Source organism: Xyrauchen texanus, chromosome 47 (genome assembly GCF_025860055.1).
Source record: "Xyrauchen texanus isolate HMW12.3.18 chromosome 47, RBS_HiC_50CHRs, whole genome shotgun sequence".
NCBI classification, from domain to species: domain Eukaryota; kingdom Metazoa; phylum Chordata; class Actinopteri; order Cypriniformes; family Catostomidae; genus Xyrauchen; species Xyrauchen texanus.
The window spans coordinates 15,842,535-15,868,217 of NC_068322.1; the positions used below are offsets into that span (position 1 = coordinate 15,842,535).

At 37.6% G+C, this 25,683-nt stretch overlaps 1 protein-coding gene across 1 annotated transcript in view; it reads right to left on the bottom strand.

Moving 5' to 3' along the window:
- The window catches only part of snd1 (staphylococcal nuclease and tudor domain containing 1), a 220,790-nt gene that overhangs the window by 127,235 nt on the left and 67,872 nt on the right, over positions 1-25,683 (bottom strand). Inside the window, exon 17 of the mRNA XM_052120467.1 lies at positions 8,401-8,510. Coding sequence (XP_051976427.1) covers positions 8,401-8,510 — 110 coding nt within the window. The remainder of the gene's footprint in view (positions 1-8,400; positions 8,511-25,683) is intronic.

Genomic DNA, 25,683 nt, shown 5'->3' on the forward strand with positions numbered 1-25,683 from the left:
AGGAATGAGAGAAAATAAATTTTTGGGTGAACTATTCCTTTAACACCAAGATCTCAAGTTAAAACTGATCTGAGTGTATAAAGGAAAGGTGAATGAATGAACGTTGCATTTATATAGCGCTTTTCTGAAACCACACTCAAAGCACTTTACACAGTAAAGAAGGGACTCTCCTCAACCACCACCAGTGTGCAGCATCCACATTGAGCCAGAACACTCACCAAACACCAGCTATTGGTGGGGAGGAGAGAGTAGAGTTACGGAGACAATTAATGGATGGGGATTATTAGGAGGCTATGATTAAATAAGGGTTAATGGGGGGAATTTGGCCAGGACACCAGGGTTACACCCCTACTCTTTTCAGAATGCCCTGGGATTTTTAATGACTACCGAGAGTCTGGACCTCTGTTTAACATCTCATCTGAAGGACGGTGCCTCTTTACAATATTGTGTCCCCATCAATATCTTGGGGCATTAGGACCAACACAGACCGCATGTTGAGCAACCCCTGCTGGCCTCCCTAAAACCTCTTCCAGCAGCAACCTTAGTTTTCTCCAGGAGGTCTCCCATCCAGGTATTGACCAGGATCAACCCTGCTTAGCTGCAGTGGACAACCAGTCTGTGTTTTTCCAAATATTAAAACATCTTTCTGCTTTTTTGTAGTTCACCTAAATAGTCCTAATGTGACCAATTATTGTAATTTTAAGAAGTACAAAAGTTTCATGTAGTCACTCAATAAGTAAAGTGTATGTAAAAATAAAATAAAAAAAAAAGTACAAACCTAAATCTTTAGAATATTTGAGGGAATTTGAATACCTTTTCAACATTCAGCAAACAAGTTCCAAAATGGAACACAAATTTCAATCAAAAAGAACAAGAAAACACCCTGTAAAGAGCTCTCATGACATAGTACCACATCACGTCGAAACTGATACTGCATCAACATCCAGCCAAAACAACAGTGACTGTACCTTTGCAACAGGGGACTCGTCGAAAGCCACCAGTGTCTCATTTGCACGGCCACCAGCCAGAGACGGCTGCCTCCGTGGAAGGGGTAATGACAGCATTTTAATTTGTTTCTATTTTAGCAGGGAGTTTAAGCTCAGTGGAGATCTGTGTGCCCTCTGCAGAGAAGGATTCACCTCATCTAACACTGACGTGAGTGCTGTGATAAAACTATCGTTTCCAGATCACGGCACATACAAACACAGGAACACAAATAAAGACATCAGAATAGATCAGAAAAATAGTTTTCCTGTTGAACACACCCTGTAGTACATCAAAGAAACCAAATACACCACACAAAAAATTTTTAAATAAAAACAAGAACTTGTGGTGATTCCTGACAGGATCTGCTGTTCCAAACAAATTGTGTTCCTGTAGCTCAAGTGGTAGAACTTGGCATAAGCAATGAAATGGTCATGGGTTCGAGTCTAAGGGGAAAAAAATACAGTTTACACATTATAAATTTACCTCCCTTCCCAGTAGGTGGCAAAGTGAACAAAGAATGTAAATTGCCAAAAACAAAAGAACTTAAGAGAAGAGCGTTCGGAGGGCTGTTTGAAAGTGAAGATTTATAATAAAAAAAGTACTAAAACATTGATCCGTTTCTCACCCACACCTATCATATTGCTTCTGAAGACATGTATTTAACCACTGGAGTCTCATGGATTACTTCCTTTTTGCCTTAATGTGCTTTTTGAAACTTCAAAGTTCTGGTCACCATTCACTTGCATTGTATGGACCTACAGAGCTCAAAATCGTAATTTGTGTTCAGCAAAGAAAATAATGCCATGCACATCTGGGATGTAGAATGAGAATTGAGAATTTTCATGTTTGGGTGAACCATCCTTTTAATGCACAAAGTCAATAATGTGTTTTTTGTTTTAGTATTTCATTTATAACTGACACCAGTTATCTGGAAGCATGAAATACATGCCGAGACATACAGAAATTATTTACCTCAATGTATTTCCAATTAGTTATTTATCAGCATAAAAAGCAGAACCAAAGTAACGGCTTTGGCAGATATTATAAATAATCAGGTATAAATGAGACCTAAATGATATGTACACCATAATTAAACAAACAAAAAACAAAAACACTATATTTGCTCAATACACAGGGGAAAAATATTCAAACAAATTGTTTATCATCGACTGAGCTTAATTGGCCAAGTGGACAGTGTTACATCGTATTTCAGGTATATCAGTCTATCAATACAAAATCCAACCATTTAATGATGAGTAGATGCAGAAAGCAAGACATGGCGAGAGACACACTAAGCTTTATTACTGAAATCCTCAATTCAACAGAGGACAAAATGTCACCACCACAAGAGGGTCAGTGAGCAAGAGAGCGCCAGATAAGAGAGCGAGAGAGCTAGTTTTTAATGTTCAAGATGTCTTGTTAAATGCTTAGTTTATATTGTATAGTGTATATTGTTATTATAGTTTATTTTATTCATTACCTGACACCTTATTTTCATTTGTTACTGTTTTATTATTAGTCATTATCTTTTTTGTGTATTAATGCTTTGTCAATATTGTATTTAAACACAATCATGCTAATAAAGTACGAGAGAGAGAGACAGAGAGAGAGAGAGAGAGCGAGAGACGGTCCAGTCACTTAGCAACAAACTGGTAACTTGAAAACCCTGCGAGCTCCTCGTACAATGAACCAGTGGATGAACAGACAAATAAAAGCAAGAAAAATATAGAAAGGAAAAACAAATTATGAAATGGACACTTAACATAAGCAAATTCATTGACACAAGGGAAGTATTCTGCCTAAATATGGAATGGCACTGAGGCCGAGTAGAGTCCGATAAACCTGATGTGTCTATCACTAAACCTTTGCTTGCTCAGTCACTATTAGTGGCTCATTAAGTCATAATCTTGATATTTAGTTTATCTTAATTACTCATTAAATTAATATTCTTTAATATATCCCTTGTGAAATTGCTACTTTCATAGTTTGCTCTGCACTGTTACTTTAATATTAACAAATAAAATAGTAATGGAATTAAAAAATAATAATACTTGTACTGTTGCTATTTATCTTTCAAGTACAATTTCCCATTGTGCACAGATGTAGCAAATGGCTAGGCAATACAAATGTAATGTTTTAAAAAGAGCATCCCTCATTCCTGTATTCGAAACCTTATGCAACATGTTGAAAATACTCTTCAAAATGAAATCAAGGAGGAGAAAAATTGACACTATTTGTCAAGCCAATAAAGCAATATAAAACTGACATTTAAATTAATAAAGCAAAGGAAAAAGAGAGGGAAGAAGGGAATTAAAGACACAGATTTGCAGTTACTCAATGAATATAGGCTATAAGGGAAACCAAAAACCAAGACAGGAGGAGTTTCACCAAAAGATTGCTAGACACAGTGGAACACATTTAAAGAAGACATCAGTCTACACTACAGAGAGCACAGGGATTCATAGAGTCATTCTTCCAAACTAGAATACACATAGTCATAAAAACTCTCGACCACTATGGTTTTCTGATTCAGCTTCAGAAATGAAGACATGGTTCACCTAAATATGAAATTCCAATCACCATTTACTTACCCTCATGTGTTTAAACCCATATGACTGACTTCTGTGGCACACAAAAGTAAATACATTTTTATTCATTTTTGGAGTCATATCAACATTTTGTGTAAATAAGAGCAGCATCAGCATTCTGCAAACATCTTTTGCTCCACAGAGGCAAGTCATCTGGGTTTGGATAAGAGTCAGTGATGACAATTATAGCATGTGCACCTTGACAAAAGGTTTCAACAGACCTTGACGAACAGCAGCTGAAAATAACAGATGAACACATGCAGAGAAATCATTCAGTGGAACCAAAAGTATTATACAGCAGAACCAAATTTATAAGAACAAAGAGAAATCCCATTCATATAAACTCAGTTCCAGGGCATTAATACTTAAAATCATTACAGCAGTACAAACAGAGTGAAATCAGAAAATCCAATGGCTGTTGTACTTCAAATATGTACATTATGAAAGGCAGCATTTGGTTGAAACAAGAGGCCACTGGCAGAGTTTATGGCATATGTTACAGACTGAGAGCTTGCGTGTGGTGCGGAGAACTCACTAATGTGACTCCACCAGAGCACAGCACTCCCAAAGGAGCTCAGCTGCTCAGAGTGTGTCCTGCCTGACAAACACAGCATTAATTATTCAAAGAGGGAGAGAGAGAGATTGAGGGGTACACAGATCAAGCAACACCAAACAACTGTGAGAGAAAGCCAGAAAGCTAAGAGATGTCAGAGGAGAGCAACTGATAAAACAAAAGATGCTAGGCTTAAGTAATGTTAAACCTCTGTAGTTGAAGATTAACGATAGTGGAGCTTCCCATGCAATAATCCCTTCCACGATTTTGGGGTGTTCTGGGTGGATGCCAGTGCGTTGCTATGAATGCTAAGGTGTGCCTCAAATGACACACCCACAAACTGCCCACAGTCCATTCACTGACTCTCTGATGCATATTTTACACAAATCTTGAGAGCACATTCTCGAAACTTGCGCAGCTTTGCACGAATGGCGAGTAAAAGCTTGAGTATACTTAGTTTCCCATGTGCAGTTCCATCTTGTGCACAAAGTCCTCTTATACTCTTTGGACCACAAGTCCAAATTGACGTGTTTGACACATGCGTACAACCATTTTATCATACTCTTTCAGGACGGGCAATATCAGGCGTATGCAGTGACACAAATACGCAGACTGCCCGCGTGTCTAGGCAAACTAAAGAGCATGCATACAGTCCGTGAATGCGGTGCGAATGACGAAAGAGAACCAAAGTTTACTTGAGCTTTAAAGACACAGGTTTTTATTTTATCATCATCTCGCCTGGAAGCAAAGTACATGTACAAGGTAACGAATTTACACAACAGGTGCTTCTTAAGATGAAATCGCCAAAACTATTAATATCAAATCTTAGATAAATGTGCACTTAAAAGGTACAATAGCTGAAATACGAACCAAACCTTTTGCCGTATAGTCAAATTTCTTGCTTGTCATTTACTATGACAGAACAGAAACTCTTCAAATTGGGTCTAAATTCATGCCTGTAGAACAAATGGTGCAGGACGTGTTACGGGACAGATACCTGTACATAGGAAGATTAACAGCAACAGTGATTCTTGCGGAAGCAAAAATCACCACCAATTAAATCTGCAGATGTAGAGAAAAAAACGAAATTTAACATAAGGTGCCCAACGCAATGTGCAATGAGTTTGTCTAGGACAAACGCCAAAGGTTTAATCAATGGAAAACTGTGGCTCATACAAATGTACATACAGGTGGGTACACAAAACACACAGACACACTCGCTTGTGTCAAAGATTGTAGGCCAACACACAAAACACATGTGTATGCACAAGACAGCACACACAAACTCACCAACTGAAGTGGTGTGTGTCATGGTGGTTTTAAACAGAAAGGTCATTTGTTGAATTTGGGCAATCTGTTAAGAGCAGGAGGCAGCAGGGGCAGCACAAATGACGAAGAGTCATGAATGTGTCCGAGCATCTCCCTCTATGAGCAGCCATGCTTGAGTTTCTGCATGTGCTGCCATCAACTGTTCCCTCTCCCCTCACTTTACTGAATGACCGCACACACATGCGCACAAACACACACGCGCACACCTCTGCCCTCCTCCACTGAGGCAAGAAATAAGACAAGAGCAAAATAGAAGGGCAAACTCTTTAATTTCTCTCATTAAGTTTAACCTAATTTTAGAGAAAGCATCTCTATATATATACACTGTATATGTGTGTGCGTTCAGCTCAGTGTGTCACACTAAAGGAGTCAGCACATGCAGCACTGTCCTGCAGTTAAGTTTTTACATCAACCACTAATCATGTTTCCTGATCAGGTATCTATAACAATTCAATCCATTAAAATCTATAGAGGGCAGTCAGACTAGAGGTGGACCTGGCCTATAAATAAGACCCAGTGACCCAACTTTATGAGCAGTCAAATTTTCAGACCAAAGCGGTTCGTCAATAGAGACAGACAAACTATTTTTTCTTTATATAAACCTCGAACCAGACACCAACCTGAAATTATACATAAACTGCCCTGAACCCAGTATTGAAATATGAGACTTCTATTTCAGACAGCTCACACCCTTATTACACTCAAGATTGGACGAGATGGTTCTCACGATTTGAGTTTCATGATTTGATATAATCTTGATACCATATAATTTACAAAATATTGCAGATTTTTTTTTTTTTTTTTTCAAAAACAATTCAGCAAAATACATTACAATTTGTCATTAAAAATAAAGTTCATTAATACACAATATAAATGCTCAAATAAGAGTTTCTCAAATACTTTTCACAAGAACAAAAGATCACAAACAAATAAGCTTTACAAAAAATCATGGGGTACATTCAGACTAATTGGGTGTAGAACAAGCAATATAACTAAAAATCTGTCCTGAAACAAAGTATGAGATTGAATATTACTTTTTTTTTATCATTTGATTGTCATTATTATTATTATTATCATCAAATTTTCACTTTGTAAAAACAAAATTCTAAATTGCATTAATATTATATCATGAAACAGTATATATTATAATAATAATAATATGAGCTAATCACCATTTGGAAATAATGCCAATTAAAAAAACTCAATGTTTTTACATGTACAATTTACAAGTAAAAACATTGAGTTTACATTTGTATAAGAACCGCTAAACAAGATATTGCCACTTTAAGAGTGTCAACTGCATTTCACATTGTTTCCGGTTCAGCGAACATCAACGAGAGGTTTCTTTAGCATATCCATGCTGTGTGAGATTAAAATGAATATTCCTTTTTACTTTTTTATCTGACTGTAAAGGATGTTAAGGCACATTAATCAATTAAAGTGGAGTCACCTCTTCTTCAATTGATACACATTACACGGATTAAACAATCAGTTTTATTCTCAAGCACAGAAGAATATCATCTCTGAATGCTCAGAGTTCGCGTTGGCGCTGCTTTGGCGGCACGAGGGGAACCTATTAGGCAGGTGGTTTTAATGTTGTGGCTAATCAGTGTGCATAGACAAAATTATTCAATGTCACCTGCAGACTGAGTCAAGCAAAGTAAAGATGCTTTCACTCTGACTGTGGCAGCTTGCTCTGAGTCTTTCAAATCCACTTGGTGGATAGCTAAGAAACAGGAGGTGTGTGTAAGAACATGCAGCTAAATGCTAGTTTAAATATTTGAGAGATTAGAGCCAGAATTTGAGAAAAACAAAAACACACACAATATGTGGATGAAAGCGGGAAATCACAACCTCCAGTAACAGTATGCATCAATGAAGAAGAAGTGGAAGAGAGACCTCTGGAAACATGACATTTCTTTATTGACGTAGTCCTTCACATCAATTTTGAAATGGTCAAACTGCATTAATCTGTTTTTTTTTAAATAATTTTTTATCATGGGGACGAGGGCAGATTCTTTAATCAATTGAATGCTGAGCAATTCAAACGTCTGAATGATGAAAATTAGACATTAGAAAATTTGTGAATAGTTTTGAAGAGTACGTTTTTCCTGATATTGTTTTTTTAATCCAAATAATGTTTCATTAATTGAAATTTCACAACACAAACAACAAAACACACAAGCATTTCACAGAAATCGTGTCATTAAGTAGCAGCAGACTGTGTGTGTACAGGTAAATGGTTCCCACATCTATTGAAAATATACATTACTTTTTATAAATAAGGATTTTAAAATTAATTTCACTCACAAAATGCTAATATTAGCAGGTTATTTTGGAGCGTAACTAAACCTAGAAAATGCAATTTTCAACAACAGAAATGTCCATGACTTTTTAGGATTTTATTCATTTCAATTTATCTCCAAGGCCTAGAAAATCACAATTTAAAAACTCCCTTATATTGCCAGGTTTTCCACAACCATGGGATCCATGAGATCTTAAGGCACACTTAGGGTCCAACATCTGCACTAAGGTGGATCAGCACACCAACATACAAACACACTTCAAGAATGGATCACTCTGTTGCTTAAGAACAGTTTCATTGTAGGCGTAGGAGGTCATTAGGCCTCTTTTCTTATTCTCAGCAGTAGCTTTGTGTCCAGTCTCTCTGTAAAGTTCAAGTTAGGCTCTTGAAAAAGCTATCATTCAGTCCGACTACACCAGCAACCTCATTCACACTCGACTAATGGAAACAGCACCTACACGGTGTCAAGCACTCTGACGAGAAGGTTAGAATAGTGTACAAGTCACAGTCAATGTCACGTCAACTACGAAAAATGGAAAGTCTAGAAATGGAGCCAGTAAAGAGTAAAGTGACAGAAACAAACTATTACAGACAGAACATGTTGTAACAGGAAGCCGAGTGGCGTCGACAGGACTTACCTCTCTCTGAAGAACCAGCTCTTTAGTGAATAGTGTGGCTTCCTCACTGTAAGGTTCTGCCACCTGCAACCCGCTTGGCATGTTTCGAGACCCTCGGGGACACTCAATACCTGCAGACACACAAACAAACACAGAGTGAGGGTGGACTTTATTTAGTGGGTATTTGTAAAGCAAAAGAATGGTGTCTATTCAGTGGTTTCAGTGGGGCTCGATGACATACACACACACACACACACACATACACATACAGTGCATCCGGAAAGTATTCACAGCGCTTCACTTTTTCCACATTTTCAGCCTTATTCCAAAATAGATTAAATTCATTATTTTCCACAAAATTCTACAAACAATACCCCATAATGACAACGTGAAAGAAGTTTATTGGAAATCTTTGCAAATGTATTAAAAATAAAAAACCGAAAAATATCACATGTACAAGTATTCACAGCCTTTGCCATGACACTCAAAATTGAGCTCAGTGCATCCTGTTTCCACTGATCAACCTTGAGATGTTTCTACAACTTGATTGGAGTCCACCTGTGGTAAATTCAGTTGATTGGACATGATTTGGAAAGGCACACACCTGTCTATATATGGTCCCACAGTTAACAGTGCATATCACAGCACAAACGAAGCCATGAAGTCCAAGGAATTGTCTGTAGACCTCAGAAACAGGATTGTATTGAGGCACAGATATGGGGTAAGAATTTCTGCAGCATTGAAGGTCCCAATGAGCACAGTGGCCTCCATCCGTAAATGGAAGTTTGGAACCACCAGGACGCTTCCTAGAGCTGCCCACCCGGCCAAACTGAGCAATCAGGGGAGAAGGACCTTAGTCAGGGAGGTGACCAAGAACCCGTTGATCACTCTGACAGAGCTCCAGCATTTCTCTGTGGAGAGAGGAGAACCTTCCAGAAGAACAACCATCTCTGCAGCACTCCACCAATCAGGCCTGTGAGGTAGAGTGGCCAGATGGAAGCCACTTCTCAGTGAAAGGCACATGACAGCCTGGCTGGATTTTGCCAAAAGGCACCTGAAGGACTCTCAGACCATGAGAAACAAAAGATTGAACATTTTGGCCTGAATGGTATGCATCATGTCTGGAGGAAACCAGGCACCGCTCATCACCTGGCCAATACCATCCCTACAGTGAAGCATGGTGGTGGCAGCATCATGCAGTGGTGATGTTTTTCAGCAGCAGGAACTGGGAGACTAGTCAGGATCAATGGAAAGATGAATGCAGCAATGACAGACATCCTTGATGAAAACCTGCTCCAGAGCACTCGAGCTCAGACTGGGGCGAAGGTTCATCTTCCAACAGGACAACGACCCTAAGCACACAGGCAAGATAACAAAGGAGTGGCTATGGGACAATTCTGTGAATGTCCAATATGTGTATATATATATATATATATAATTTTTTTTTTTACAAATGTAAAATTAAGAATCATTGTGAATAATTCTTCATAACAAATTATTTTAATGTCCCTTTTTTACTTTTACGTTTACTAAAGGGTATGGCAGTAGACTAGTTTCACACTTGTTTCTTGTGTAAAGACTGACAAGTACGAGGGCACTAATATATACATTATTTAAGTGTCTAATTTAAATCTCAGTAGTAAATCACATTTTTCAATCTGTCCTTTTCAGTGAATCTGTTCAAAATAAAGATTCAAGGATTAGTTTGCGTCATCATAAACCCCCCAAAAATATTACAAATAGCTAACAGAGGAGCATAGTTATCTTGCTTTAAAATGTTTTAGTAAAAACTAAGGTAAATATTGCTACCATTTATTACATTTTTTTTTTTTAATAAATACATATTCACACTGTAAAAACAGACTCTTGGTAGAAGAATGTAAAAATGCTACAGAAAATAACCTTTAATTTATCAATGAATTTACCTTAACATATTCGGTATTACAAAATATTTTTATGTAATTTTACAGTAAAACATTAAATATAGTTTTTTTTGGACGAGTATAATTGTATTTACTATAAAAATATTATGTTTAACAAGATGCAATACTTTTTACGGTAAACTATTGTAAAAAAAAAAAATGACAGTGAAAAACTAAAAGAGAGCTTTTCCCGAGATCCCCATTTTATTATATTAAAATGTAAATTATGTTTATTCTTATTTTTAATATCAGTTATGTACTTTCATGTGTTCGGTGTTATTTTTGATGAAGTTTAGTTAATGCTTATTGCATTAGTTGCCCTGATGGTGTTTTGTGTTTGTGTGAGTGACACTGTGCACCGTCTACATGTGTATTGGTCATTGCTCTTAAAAGGGCCTCTATTGAAAAATATAATGTCATGGTGTGCCCTTCTGCTGTCCCTATACGGTAATTAAAAACACATTCATGTGAAAAGCAAGAATCTGCCAGTTTTTTAACGTAAATTTGACAGTTTAAAGCGTACAGTAAACCAATTAACATCTGGACCGTATTTTAACAGTGAGAATGTGTTTATTAAAATACATTAAACAGTGGGAAACTAGCACCGACATCTGCAAAATACAACGAGGCTAAATCCAGTCCACAAGCTCCTCATCCAAATGCATTTCATACGCAGGTAATTTAGCTCATCTATCCATAACTGCCGGGCGACCTGCAAGACGTCTCGGAGTGACTCATGACAAGAAATGCTGTTAGTCACAAAGATACGCACTTTAAAAACACACTTTATTATATTATTAAGAACAGACAAAGAAAAGCCACCAACACCCATGTTTCCAAAACTAATTTTAAACGCATTTTAGGATATCGCATAAAATCTGCTAGTTGGAAACACCAATATGCAAATAAAATCTCCAAAATGAGCATAAAAAAACTATATGCTAGCTTAAGGTGGATAAATGTTTTATTCGTTAAGAAATGCGCATAAACTATGGAAACACATTTACAGAAAAACTCCTATTGAATTTAACAGGAATACAAGATGCACATCAAAAACAATCAATCATCGCAACTGGATTGTTGCCCTGGTCATTTTGAAATGCCACTGTCCTAAAAAAGCCAAAGCCTGCATAGTTTGCAGAACAAATAAGTTATACACAAACTTGCATTTTTTCCCCTTAGAACAGGTTTATTGATTGCTTTTAAAGAATATCTTTTGATCCACACCGCAAAGTCATGATGGAGGAACGCACACACACGGTGCTCCCAGACCAGGAATGCACTGTCATTTCCAGTCATGAAACGAGTTAGTGTCCTAAACCGCAAGCATTTCATTAATAAGAGTCACACAGGTCGCAACAATTTCCCCGGGAGTGATGATTTTGTTCTTTTGAACGCATGGGATGGAAATGCAGCTTTTTTTTTTGCATCGTTTTTGCGATATTCTGATTTTTCACAAGAATAAATTCACAATTTGGATGGAAACATAGCTACTGCTTGTGTCTGATTTGCTGTCGGGCAGCACGAGCTTGTGTCTCGTGGAACAAGAGAAAGTTTTCAGAGGTGCTGTGAGTTTAGTTCATTTTATTTCCACACAGTAACATGCATTGGGAACGCAACTCTGCAGGTTCAGTAATGTGTATCTTTGTATTAAATTAAAAAGATGAAAGTAATTACATAATGAAGTAATACAAGACACATTCACCTTGAACCTAAAATTGAGTACCGTTTTATTTTCTTTAGGCAGCATTAACTGTAAGAACACTCATTTGGCAGCATTATTTTGTGAACAAAAGGTAATTTATTAGGCTTATTTATTTTGATTATCATTGGCTTTACATTTATTTTTGTCTTTAGTTCTTAATCTGTAGGTCGTTAGTAATTTTCCATCTGGTGTCGTTGACGGATGCTTGCGTGATCGCAAAATGAGTCGTTGGAGATTGTAAATGTTTGGCTTTGGGGAGGTGGTTAAATACGTTTTTTTTAATATCTTCATTATTTTAATCCTTTTTTCGTTTAGTTTAAAGTGCAATTTGAATTTAGAAAGTTTGTGTTTCAATAAATTAATAAAATGTTTAAAGCAAAATCAATAAAGCAAAAAATATAGATACCCAAATATTCTGTGTGCATTTAACAGGAAATATGCCTCATTTCAACTAGAGTTTTACTGTAACATGTATTTAACATTTAACATCTACATGGCAAGAGCAGTGGTTTAGTCAAAATAAAAACGATTGACAAAATATATCTTTAACCCAATTGAGAGCAAATATACAAACAGGAATAAAAACAGAAATGGTTGAATATGTTTTTAGTTCTAAGTGACCCTATTAAGGCCCAAAAAGATTAACCGAATACAGCAGACCTTTATCTCTCAAGAGTCTTGAGAACATGGACAACACCACATTCTATTATCACTTTAATTAAGAACACAATTATAGTACAACTCAACACTGAATAAATACATCAACACAAAGCACTAGCAAAAATGCACAAATAAAAGACCATTTCTCATAATAATGTAGTAATTCTTTCCACTCTTGCCCACAAAGAATGAAAAATACAAACATAACCAAAAGTACATAATACAAAGTAACCGAACTGAATTATTCAGCTCTGAGAAGCAAAAAAATCAAACCACTAAAAAAAAAAAAAAAAACTATCTGGTAATTGTTAGTAAATAGTCCAAAATTAGCATTTAAATTGCCCCAGGCATCCGGCCTGCTTAAAAGCAGAACACAATTTCTGACAATAACAGGAGTGTTTTGGAGACGGGTGCTTGTAAACTGGTTGAGCACAAAAGAGCGACACTGCATGAAAAGCAGGACTGGAGAAGTATTTCAAGCGGAACTCTCAAGTCTCAAGTGAGCAGATCAGAATGTTGGCATTTAAAGCACAGAGCCATCTTAAAAATTACACCCTGACAGGCTCTTAGTCAAATGACGTATTTATCTACCTTGAATATCTCTAGACAAGCCTATCAAGCATTGACCTCTCTGTTAAAGGAGACAGTCTTTTACTAAGCACTGGCACTTACACATTATCTACGGAGCGTCTGCAACATCCACTCATCTACTATAAAAAGCATTCAGAAAACGAGCCAATAAAATTACAGCCTTTGAGAGAGAGGTATTTGAAATTCCATTTGTAAAAAGTTTCAAGTTTATGATAAAAATGTCTCCCAGTTTTTCATCCTTTTCCTCAGTTTTCAATTAAAGGAGCTGTGCACACAAATTATTTTCTCTTGAACAGACGTAATGACTGCTAAGTCATCGCATCCCTGTAAAAGGCGCTTCACTGCAGGGCAGGAGCCTTCAATAAAGCGTACAGAGTAAAACATGCCAGCTCAACCAAAGTTCCTCAATTTGAAGAGAACGATCAAACAATTGTTAGCACTGCCGATTCAAATGTCAGTGCCCAGATGCTTAGTGCATTGTCATGAGAAAATGTTGCAAAGATAATATTTAGTAAGAGCAAAGAACAGCATCAACACATGGCCAAAAGGTGACATTTGTGGCTGTGTAGACCTGTACCAGGATCATTCAGTGCCAACTGGACTAATAGCAAATGTGATCAGTAAGAACCGAAGGAAAATACATAAAAAAAAAAAAAAAACAAAGTTTATAGCCAGGCCAAATAAAAAATTTTTATTGCTTTCTCTCAAAACCGCATAAGGTAAATGTCAAGCTTCAATTTAAAGATATTCACACAAACTATGGATAAGAATGGAGGTACAGTAGTACAAGTGTAACCTATGTATATATGCAGAAGCAAAGAGACAAAGTGGATTTCAGTGTTGACATGGATTTGTGTTCTCAACCCAAAGAAATGGTGAGTAAAGAGCCTTCAGAATGGACACCCATCTGAGTTAGTGGAAGATTTATTCATGGAGGACTGTGTTTGTTTCTGTTTAGAGATACTCCGATATGTTTAGAGATATCGGAGTTTAGTCATGAGCAGAGGACCAGAAACAGCCTTCCTGTTCCTCTGCCTCAATTACAACTGCCAAAATATTCAATGACTTCTGTAAAGAGACTGCAGCAGAACTCCTGCAGAGTACCAACACACTCACTCACTTCTGTTGCCCAATATCTTCATTGGAAACGAGGGATATGGCAGGAAGAGCGGGAGAGAAAGAGATACTTCGTATCCAAACTACCAATAGCCATTTTTGATGTGGGTAGTTAATAGCTCATAAAATGTGTGTGCCCATGTTTGGCCACGGCTAGAATTATAAATCAGCTATCTGGCTGTAACTTTGACTGCACTCTGAAGCAGTAAATCGTCAGGAAATCATGCTTTCTCTGGGCTCTGCATGCCCACATCCTAACCATTCACTTTACAGCACAGATCGCATCACCGCTTTGCCAAGCCTGCCCTACTGCCCATGCCAAGAGACATAGATGTTTAATACGAATCTCTGAAAGTCACATGGATAAAACGCAACCTATATAGCCTACCATACACGCACAAACACATTTGGCGCCTGCATATCCCTGAAATAGCAGCAGCAGCATAGAGTCAGCAGCATATCTGCAACCAAGATCCAATCTGACAACTCCATGTTTTATGCAGGAAGAAACCACCACTTTCTGAGATGAAACCCTTTTTTCAGGCCTTCTCTCAATTCTATGTAGGTTATGACTGTTTTGTCAGGGTGATATTTTCTGACAATCCCTCCTGATCTGATATACAGTAAAATATCAAATTGCATCATAACTTTCTCTTTGTATCCACCACAAACACACACGCACACAGTGAATGAACAGAATGTTGTTACAGAAGATGCTGCTGGCTGCCCCTGTGGAGACAGAGGAAGAAAATGAAGAGTAGACAAGAAAATATTTAATAGAGAAAGACTGAAGACAGGAGCACTGTGTATATAATGACTTCAAGTGAACTTGTAATAAAGGATAAATGGTAATAATCTACGTTCATCATTTTATCATTTCACATTTTACAATATACTTTGTGTTTTCCCACATTTCTACAGTACTCTCATTCAAGATTTAGTAGTAAGTCTTATAATGCATTATAACTGAATTATAATTGTAATCTAATTCGAATGTACAAGTGTTTGGTATGCAATAATAATCTTAAATTCCAGAATGATGGTGTGAATTATTTTTGGGTTAGTTTTCTTATGAAATTCAGTTTTTGAGCTGAAAATTAACAAACCTTGGAACAAAGGCCATAAATTAATTATCTTGAGGGGAGGACACTCTTGACCATGATTAATTTTGATTGGCTCAGGACACCTTTGGGGTGTGGCCAATTTCAGCTCAAAACTTTCCAACAAGGAGACGTCTTCTCTCTCTCCTTTGTCTCTCCTCTCCGCTCTCTTGCCCTCATGGCTCGAGTCTCGCCCCGGCATCTCTCAAGTTCCGTACCATGTAGAAGTCCACGAAGGCTTGGACGACCTTCTCTTCTCTACGACACACGCACATGCCTCATCATCCATCGACGCCACAGACAACAACTATCCACGATCTTAACAGAGTCCAAATCATCGACAGAACCAACAGAACTTTCTACAAAGAACCAAAGAACCAAGCAATCCAAGAAAACGCAACGAAATGCAAGAACATCTCCAGACTTTGCTGAAAGTTCTGGTGTCTCTCTAATATAATTGGGGTTACCTGATTGTAAATAGAGTAAGACTGAATTAATTGTTAAAGTTCTCAAGGCATTGTCTAAGGGCTCTGAAAAGTAAATTTGCTCTATAATGATAATTTCTTTCACATTGTCACTTTGCTCAACAAACGGTTTCATGTTTGTATGGGTTCGATTACTTTTCATGTTTAGATTAGCAATAAAGTCTTGTTTGTCTTCAAAGATAATTTGACTGTGGTATATTTGGATGATCTCATCACTTGATTTCTTCAAAGATCCAGCCCTAAAAGTTATACCTATACTATGTGTAATATTAATTTCAGTAAGGCATGAGAATATTACTCCATTAAGTGAATTAATAATACTTCCCTTATTCAAGCGAATTCCTTACAATAGAAATTGTGAGCAGATACAACAAGACATTGTATTATGATTTTAATGGTGGAGAATTTTATTCAGACAAAACAATCCATTATTTGTAATATATATCTTTCTTATAATGGTTGTCGAACGCAGCTAATTCCATTATAAATAGAAATACTATTCCCTATATTATAATGGAGGTACGCGGCACTTCAATCCATACCGTTTACATCTACATTAACCGAAATTCATACAACCACTTCATCAGATACCATTTATTCTTTCAAACTGCAGATTCGAACACAGGACTATTGGATACCATGGGTAGTGATGTACTAAGCTGCCTTCAAAAACCAGATGAAGACTTCTGTTGTCAGGATGTTACACAAACATTTTATTCAGACATTTTAATGGCTTCCTACCTCCATATATCCACTTTTGAAGGCAGCATTTTTCAGGTTTCTGACATTTTAAAGACTGTCCTTACAAAGACAAATTTCTTGTCAATTAAATATTTTAGAGTTGAACATAACTAGGAAAACATTATATTAACTATATACATTTCTGTGGCTTGACACTTTGTGATTACCAAAAATGTTCATTCCTGGAAATCATATAAAAATTCCCTGATATTTCAAGGCATTCATGCAGCTGCAGTAGGTGTCAGTATAAAGTCCAAGTCTTTACATCGCACACCCCTCTTCTCTCCATATATTGAGGAATTACTGTAGTTCAGAGCTCTCTACATCTGTAAAAAGATGTATGACTGAGGCTTGCCAAGGCCAGACCTTAAAAAACAGGAGCTTTGGCACTAAAGACAAGCGAAACCCAGCAAAAACAGCGGCTCAGTAAAAGCACTGAGGCCTTCAATATCTCTAGCATGAAGAAAAAAACAAGGCACTTGTACAACTTTTCCTCAAGAGAATCCGCAACAAAGTGCAGCACTCACAGACAAGACACACTCTCAGCATGTATATACTATCTGCTGTAATGTGATTTACACAGGGAAGCTCAGTGTCACTGCAGCTCCTTTAAGACTGAACCGCTCTCCAACATGACATTAACGTCAATCCATTCGCCATCATTGCTGCCAAAACAATGTGACAGCACTAGAGAATTGAGTGAAAATAGTTTGCATCTGAAAAATATTTGTGTGTGTTCCTGTCTCTTCAAATTGAAATGTCTGGACTTACATAACCAAACACAGTTTAGATTTTGGAAACCGATTTATCACTACACTTACCAAACATGATAGGGGGAGAGAGAGAGAGAGAGAGAGAGAGAGAGAGAGAGGTGCAGTCTCACATTCGATCATAAAAAACTTAAAGCAGCTTTTGGGTTGGGAAAGGAAGGAATGAAATGATGGAAGGATTTAAGTAGTATTGGATGAAGGAAGCGAGGAAGGAAATAAGGACGGACGGATGCATCAAAATGATCAAGTTTTCATTAAACTAACCTTACTAATGACAGCCCAGAATATCTCAAAAGGCGTTCTGTCTGGAAGCTTTCACACACACACACACACACACACACACACACACACACACACACACACACACACACACACACACACACACACACACACACACACACACACACACACACACACGCACACACGCACACACGCACACACGCACACACACACACACCTCTAAGCAGCACTGCAGAGTTTACCTTTTTTTCAGAGAACAGTAATTCACTGTAAGCTGCAGTACTTTGGTGATGCATGCCTGCGAGCAAGAGCATGTGAGCAAAGTGGAGCGGTGTGACACTCCGTTCAATCCGCTCCATGCGTGTGCGCTCCGCTCAACCGCTCATGGCCCAAGTGGACGCTCTGCTCAAGTACCACTTACCGGTAAAAAACATTTGCTCAAATCCCACTCAGACATGAAATTTCTCTGAAGGTGGCTATACATGTTTCCAGGCACGCACACACGGCCAAGCAACTGCCCATTTGCCCACGTGGACTGAGGTGCCCCTCTGGGTGAAATCTAGGCTATATGCCAACATTTATTCATTTACAGTAATGTATACATCTGAAACTATGATGCCATAACATTTGTTTTCAGTTATAATAACCTGTATTTACATTAAACAAATCATCAAACATGCCTTTACAAGTGATAAATCACATGAGGAGTGGTGAAGAATCTCACTCGCATGCAAATTCACGCTTTTCAGTTTAAACTGGACCTGAATGAAAGAACCGATCCAGAAAAACAATCTTTTCAACATTAAAGTTTTTTTGAATTGTTTATGGCAATAATTAAAACATGGACCAGTACCAGGAAATACAGGTAAAAGTGAAATTCATAATTATTCTTCAGTTGTCTCTACGGAATGATTATACTGTCGATTTTATACATCAATAGGTTTCTGATTTAATGCAATCAGACTTTGGGTCTATAAATTAAAATGAGCAATTTCTTATCCTTATTTTGAGTAAAGTTTAAAAGGGTGTATTATAGGAGTTATCCAGAAAAAAGCAGTGAATGTTTTTCTCTTTTTCAATATTGTTGCTTGATTAATATTCACAACAATTTTATATGTACGAATAAAATCTAAAAAGACTGGTTAATTATAATATAATTATTATATTATATACCATGGGCCCTCTTTATTTTTACTTGATATTTTTTAAAGCAGCATAAAGGAAATCTGAACAATATCTATCATGCATAGTGAAATTTTGTCCTATATATATATACATAGATTAAATCACCTTTAATGATCACAAAACCAAAAAATGTAATCCATGAATTAACGGTGTCTTTACTTAAAAAGGTTTTTTTCTCTAATGCAGGCTATACTCATTTGTAACTTTTCTCTGTGCATGAATGCAGCAAGCGATGTTATCCGCAACCACTAATCTAGTATCAGTGTTTATTTTTTTACTTTTCACTTAGTTGAGTATTTGGCTTTGGGAAACTGACCAGCAGTTATGTAACAAATAGAAATCATAAAGACTGTGTCTGTCCCCGAACTACCAAACACAAACCCCTCACTAAATCATTTAGAAAAGATTTGATTAAGGATTTGATTAAAAATACAAATTAAATATATATATTTAATTGTTGGTGAATTCAACTTTCACATAGATAATGAAAATGACACAATGGGATAAGCATTTATCAATATTCTCAACTCGCTTGAGTCAGACAAAATGTGATTCACTGCAATATTACTATTATTATTAATATATAATAATAATAATAATAATACGCTAGATTTAATTCTCTCGAACAGAGTTGATGTTGATACTATAGACATTCTGCAGCAGAGCGACATCTCGGATCATTATTTCTTGTATTACCAAATCAGCAGTGTATAAGTGACATTTGACCACACTATATTCCATCACGTTCATTAAGATTACAAAACTCTGGCCTGTTAATAGTTCCTAGAATATCAAAATCCACAAAAAGGAGGCAGATCCTTTTCGGCTCCAAAACTATGGAATAGTCTCTAACAGTGTTCAGGACACAGGCACACTCATTGAGTTTAAGTCTAGACTAAAGACTCATCTATTCAGCCAGGCATACACCCAATTTATTCTTCACCACACAATTAGGCTGCTTTTGTTAGGTCTGCTGGAACCTGAAACATTGATCACGATATATAGCTCTGCAAAAATATATTGATTAATGGCATCTATGCTAATTATTATTCTATTTGTTTCCAGGTCTCATCCTCACGACTCCTATCCTGAGGTCACCAGAACCGGACGGCTCCAGCTCCATTCCTGCTTGGTATCGTACTCCACTGATACGTGTCTCTGAGTGATGACAACAAAATGCAGTCGGTGCCAGCTGGACATCACTTCAGTCTATCATGTTGTAGGATAAACTGATGCCAACTCCAACCATAAGACATAGGTTACTTCATATGCCATTGCCTGAACCTTGGATTTAGGATAGTCCTCACCGGAATTACCGGCCAGTTGAACTGCGAAGCATCTCACTGATCTCGGCCTGCATCGCATTGGTCTAATGATGGACAACAGTTTAACTGCTTCGGAACTTTTAATGTGTGTGAATAAATTCCTTTTATTCCCTCCAAGGGCTGGGCGATATGAAAGAAATATGATAACAATATTATTATACAAATATATATAAATATCACAATATCCAATTACATTGTAAACACATAGACGGCTTTTGTCATCGGTTCTTAAAAATATAATAAAGTGTGTTTCTTCAAGCACATCTGTGTGTCTAACAGCATTTCTTGTGTCATTCCGAATCAGAGACGTCCTAGTTATCCACCATGCACATTATATTCGCTGCCTGCAGTTAAATGTTTTCTGTCAGTGCATGTACTTTGTTGCATGTGTAATTTGATACGTTGGTAAAGAACATTTAAAGAAATGGTTGGCAAACTATTCATTAGGCAACTATTCTTTATTTAAGGCTATTGGATTGATATTGGAAGATCCATTCATAATGTTTCCCCCTTTTACCAGGTATAACATTTCACACCCGTGTTGTCCCTTGTACAGAGTAAAAACAGTAACAGTACACCATGGCAACCCTACCTCCATCCTGATGTCTACTGTTTTTGTGTACATAAATTGTTTAAAAATTTCTAACAAAATCTAACAAAAAGACAGAGTAAACAAAATACAGTTTTTAAATGATAATTTATCGAAGCAAAAAGGTTATCAAATACCAACTGGGCCTGGTGAAAAAGTATTTTCCCTTAGTTACTAAATCCCTAAATCCATGAATCTGCATTCATAATGGAGTTCAGCTGGACTAGACACACACCAGGCCTGATTACTGCCAGACCTGTACATTCAAATGAACACCTAAATATAACTTTTTGTTGGCTAAAAGGTCTCACCCAGTAGTATATTATGCCAAGGTTGAAAGAGATTCCAGAAATGAGGAAAAAGGTGATTGAAATACATCAGTCTGGGACGGGTTACAAAGTCATTTCAAAGGCTCTGGGACTCCAAATAACCACAATGAGAGCCATTATCTCCAAATGGAGAAAACCTGGCATAGTACCTTCAGAACCTTCACAGAAGTGCCTGCCCTTCCAAAATTCCTCCAAGAGCACAGCGATGACTCATCCAGGAAGACATTAAGTCAAGGACAACATCAAAGGAACTGCAGGCCTCTCTCGCATCAATGAAGGTCACCATTTATAACTCCACTATCAGGAAGACAAAAATGGAATCCATGGAAGTGTGGCAAGGTGAAAGCCACTGCTAACCCAGAAGAACATTCAGGCTCATCTGAATTTTGTCAAAACACACTTTGATGATCCTCAAACCTTTTGGAAGAATGTTCTGTGGACTGATGAGTCGAAAGTGGAATGGTTGGAAGACAGGTGTCCCGTTACATCATGCATAAATCAAACACAGAATTCCACAAAAAGAACATCATACCTAAGGTCAATCATGGTGCTGGTAGTGTGATGGTGTGGGTATACTTTGCTGCTTCAGGGACAGGATGACTTGAAATAATTGAGGAAACATGAATTCTGCTCTCTACCACAAAATCCTAAAGGAGAACATCTGGTCATCAGTCCGTGAGCTAAAGCTCTAGCCCAACTGGATTATGCAGCAAGACAATGATCCAAAGCATAGGAGTAAGTCCACCTCTGAATGGCTCAAAAGAAGCTAAATTAAAGTTATGGCTTAGTCAAAGTCCTGACTTGATCCCGATGAGATTCTGTGGCAGGACCTTAAACAGGCAGTTCATGCTCGAAAACCCTTGAATGTGGCTTAACTAAAGCAGTTCTGCAAAGAAGAGTGGGCCAAAATTCCACCACAGCATTGTGAAAGACTGATCTCCAGTTATCGGAAGCATTTGGTTGCAGTTGTTGCTGCTAAAGGTGGCATAACCAGCTATTAAGTTTAAGGGGCTAAAGTTGGCATAACCAGCTATTAAGTTTAAGGGGCTAAAGGTGGCACAACTAGCTACTAAGTTTAAGGGGCTAAAGGTGGCACAACCAGCTATTAAAGTTTAAAGGGCTAAAGGTGGCACAACCAGCCATTACATTTAAGGGCCAGTTAGATTTTCACATGGTTGATATAGGTGCTGGATCATTTTTTACTTCAATAATAAAACAAAATAGTATTTGATAACTATTAGAAATATTTTGTTTACTCAGATTGCCTTTGTTTTATGTTATATCTCGTTTGAAGACCTAAAACAATTTAGTTTGAAAAATACACAAAAACAGGAGAAATCAGGATGGGGGCAAATACTTTTCTACATCACTGTATTTGTTGTCTAAATGCCTGTTTACACAAAGCCAAAATTTTAAGTGTGAACGTTTGTTTTGAAAGAGCTTTTGAATAGGAACAAAGGATTCCTATGCTTCTAGTCTGAGAAATTGTCAGCAAGCAATAAAAAGTTTTTACAGAGAACACTTTTTTTCCTTCAGACTGCAAAGAAAACTGACAGACCAATGATACATGAGCATGTTTCCTGAGTTCCTACTAATGTACAATCCAGTGCGCTGGTGGCGCTAATCAAATGGCAAACCCCAGCATTGGACGTGCAAAGCTGATGGGTTTACACGCCCCTGAAAATTAAAACTTGGTTGCAGTTCATTAACTCTTTGTACTACGCAAATAAACCTGGTCGGTTTTTGCAAGAACACTACAATATTTGTCCATGTTTTAGAAATATGCATAAATATGACACTGGAGTGTAATTCTGTGTTCTTAAACTCATCTCATGCACAAAAAGTCTGAAATCAATGCGAATATGTGCCACCACCACTGTGTCCTTGAGCAAGGCACTAAACTCCAGGTTGCTCCAGGGGGATTGTCCCTGTAATAAGGGCTCTGTAAGTCGCTTTGGATAAACGTGTCTGCCAAATGCATAAATGTAAATATACAGTAAATAAATATTATAGAAGCTGCAAACACATAGTTTTTACATTATAATTATAAAATATTTGGATGTACTGATCCTGTAGCCAGGGAGACATTATTATAATTAAATATTTAAAATAGCAATGAGCTCGTAGTAAAATACCACTCATGCATAATATGATCTCTTGCATTATGAACCGTGCAGTAAACCAGAATATGTTTGTAGAATAGTACCGCCTACTGTAGAGGGGTGAAATCGTTTTTCATTTTATCGTTTTGGTCTTTGTGTAATTAGACTTTTCGTTTAGAGTTCGCCTTGCAAATTTGTCGCAGATTTGGTGTGAACAGGCCTTGAGGTGTCTGTTTAGTATTGATACTGACATGTCTATGTTGGTATCATACTAAAGCCAATTTTGATATTGAGCTAAACGAAATACACATTTACAGTGAGTATGTTTTTTTTTTTCTTCTCTGCAATCAAGAAAAAAATCAAGTCTAGAAATGGAATTTGGATATTTTGCACAAAGTATTTTAATCTAAATTGACCGAAAAGAGCAGCATGGATCAATGTGTTGTTGCATGTGCATTAAACACTAGGCCACAGCCCTGACAGGACAAATAAACATCTCATTAATACTGTAAGCCTAAGGCTCCCATTGCAATTGTTTGCAATGGAGCGCCATGTATTTAAAAAATCCAGCAACGTCACAAGGCGCCGAGCTTCTATTCCTCGCAAAGCACTGTGTGCTTGGTGTTTTTTCTGGTCGCCATTTTACACAAAGTTGAAACATTTTCAACTTTGTGTAAAATGCAGCACTCATCACTGTCACTTTTTACCCAGCCGTCCAAATCACAGTGGAGGAGGGGCGGCACAAATACCACACAGACCAACTCTCACATCCTACTTGTACAATGACTGAACAACAATTGAGAAGAAGCTGGTCTCTGAACATTCATGTCTGTACCAAATTACATTCCAAGACTATCACAATATTAATACGAAAAATAATGCTTGGAGGAACATTACGTGCTTCACCCTTCCCTTCATCCACAGGAAGGGCCAGAGCAAGCGCATTACCTTGTGCCGACATTTTTACATTCAGTTCTCGTTGATAACACAAACTACCTGCGAAATTAGGTACTTGCAACATTACTTCTACAGATATTCCATATCATAGCAACCAAAGCGTCTAAGCTGAGAAAACGATGTGCTCCAAAGCGCTCTCAAGCGCTCCCAACTGGCCGTTTTCAGAAGTGTGCCTGGCATTTTCAGTTGGCAAAAAAAGCTTTGGTGGCACAGGGCCTAAATCTGCCAAGCACAAAACTCTGCTACGTATCCTACTTACAAATCCACACACACACACACACACACACACACACACACACACACACACACACACACACACACACACACACACACACACACACACACACACACGACCGCAGGCTGGCCTCTTCCAGATCACCTGAGCTCTGTGCACACTCAAAGCAGCTTATGAAAGTTACATCAGGACCAGAGATGCCCTGAAGGAGGACGCTCCCCCCTGCTGTGGCCCCGTATCACATACACTTTCACTGAAACACATCTCTTTGATGTCTGCTTCAAAACCTCTCCTCCCCCTTTCTTTTCCAAGAGAGGACTGCTGTCTTCTCCTGTTTTCTTTAAAGTGAGGCAGGAAGGAAGGACCCTGTCAAGGTGGGGAAGGACTCTGTTCTAAAATCAAACAAGTGAACTTTCCTTCTGATTGTAGCTCAGGAAGAAGAGAAGAGAGGACAGGAGTGTATCGCAGGACACAGAAATGAGCAGCTGGTGGTTCACAAACACTCCTAAAATATGAAAGTGCAACAGCAATGCGAGCATGCCAAAGATACATTATATACATATATAGAACAATTTCAACAACATAAAATTAAGTGTTTAAGAATCCAAACAAAACGCTTCAGTAAATAAGAAAATAGGCTGCAGCCGAAGTGTTATAAGATGCCAAAAGGCCCTTGTCTTGAAGGCTAATGACCCTAGATTGGAGAGGAAGACGTCTTCATTGTAGATGCACTCGAGATGACTCACTATGCATTTGCCAATGTTTTTCCTTCATTTTAAGAGATCATAAAAGTAGACTGCATACTGCATTTGAACAGTTGTTGAAGGGACATAATCTATAGTTTTGCAGCATTTTCCTCTACTCATTTTCCAATCACTTATGGAGAGGAGCTTTTCCACCAATGAGCCTAATGATCCTTGAACAGTGACATACCATGCTGATCCAGCTCCTTTACATGGTTATGGTATATATTTTCCACTGTGGTAGTGCAAAATCAGGATCGGATGAACTGACTGTGCAAATTACCAATCATAAAGAAATTCGACCACACGGTTATCTGTTCAGAAAACAATTATCGAATTGTGATGAGAAATTCGAGCCAGGAACAGTTTGTTATTGTACCTTACTGACCCATTTTTGAGTGGAAATGCTGCTGGAACAGTTACTCAACATGATCCAAACTGTTTGGCCAGAAAGCGCTTCAGGTTTAGTAATAGTAATAGAAAAAAGTAATACATTTTTTCATGTCCAT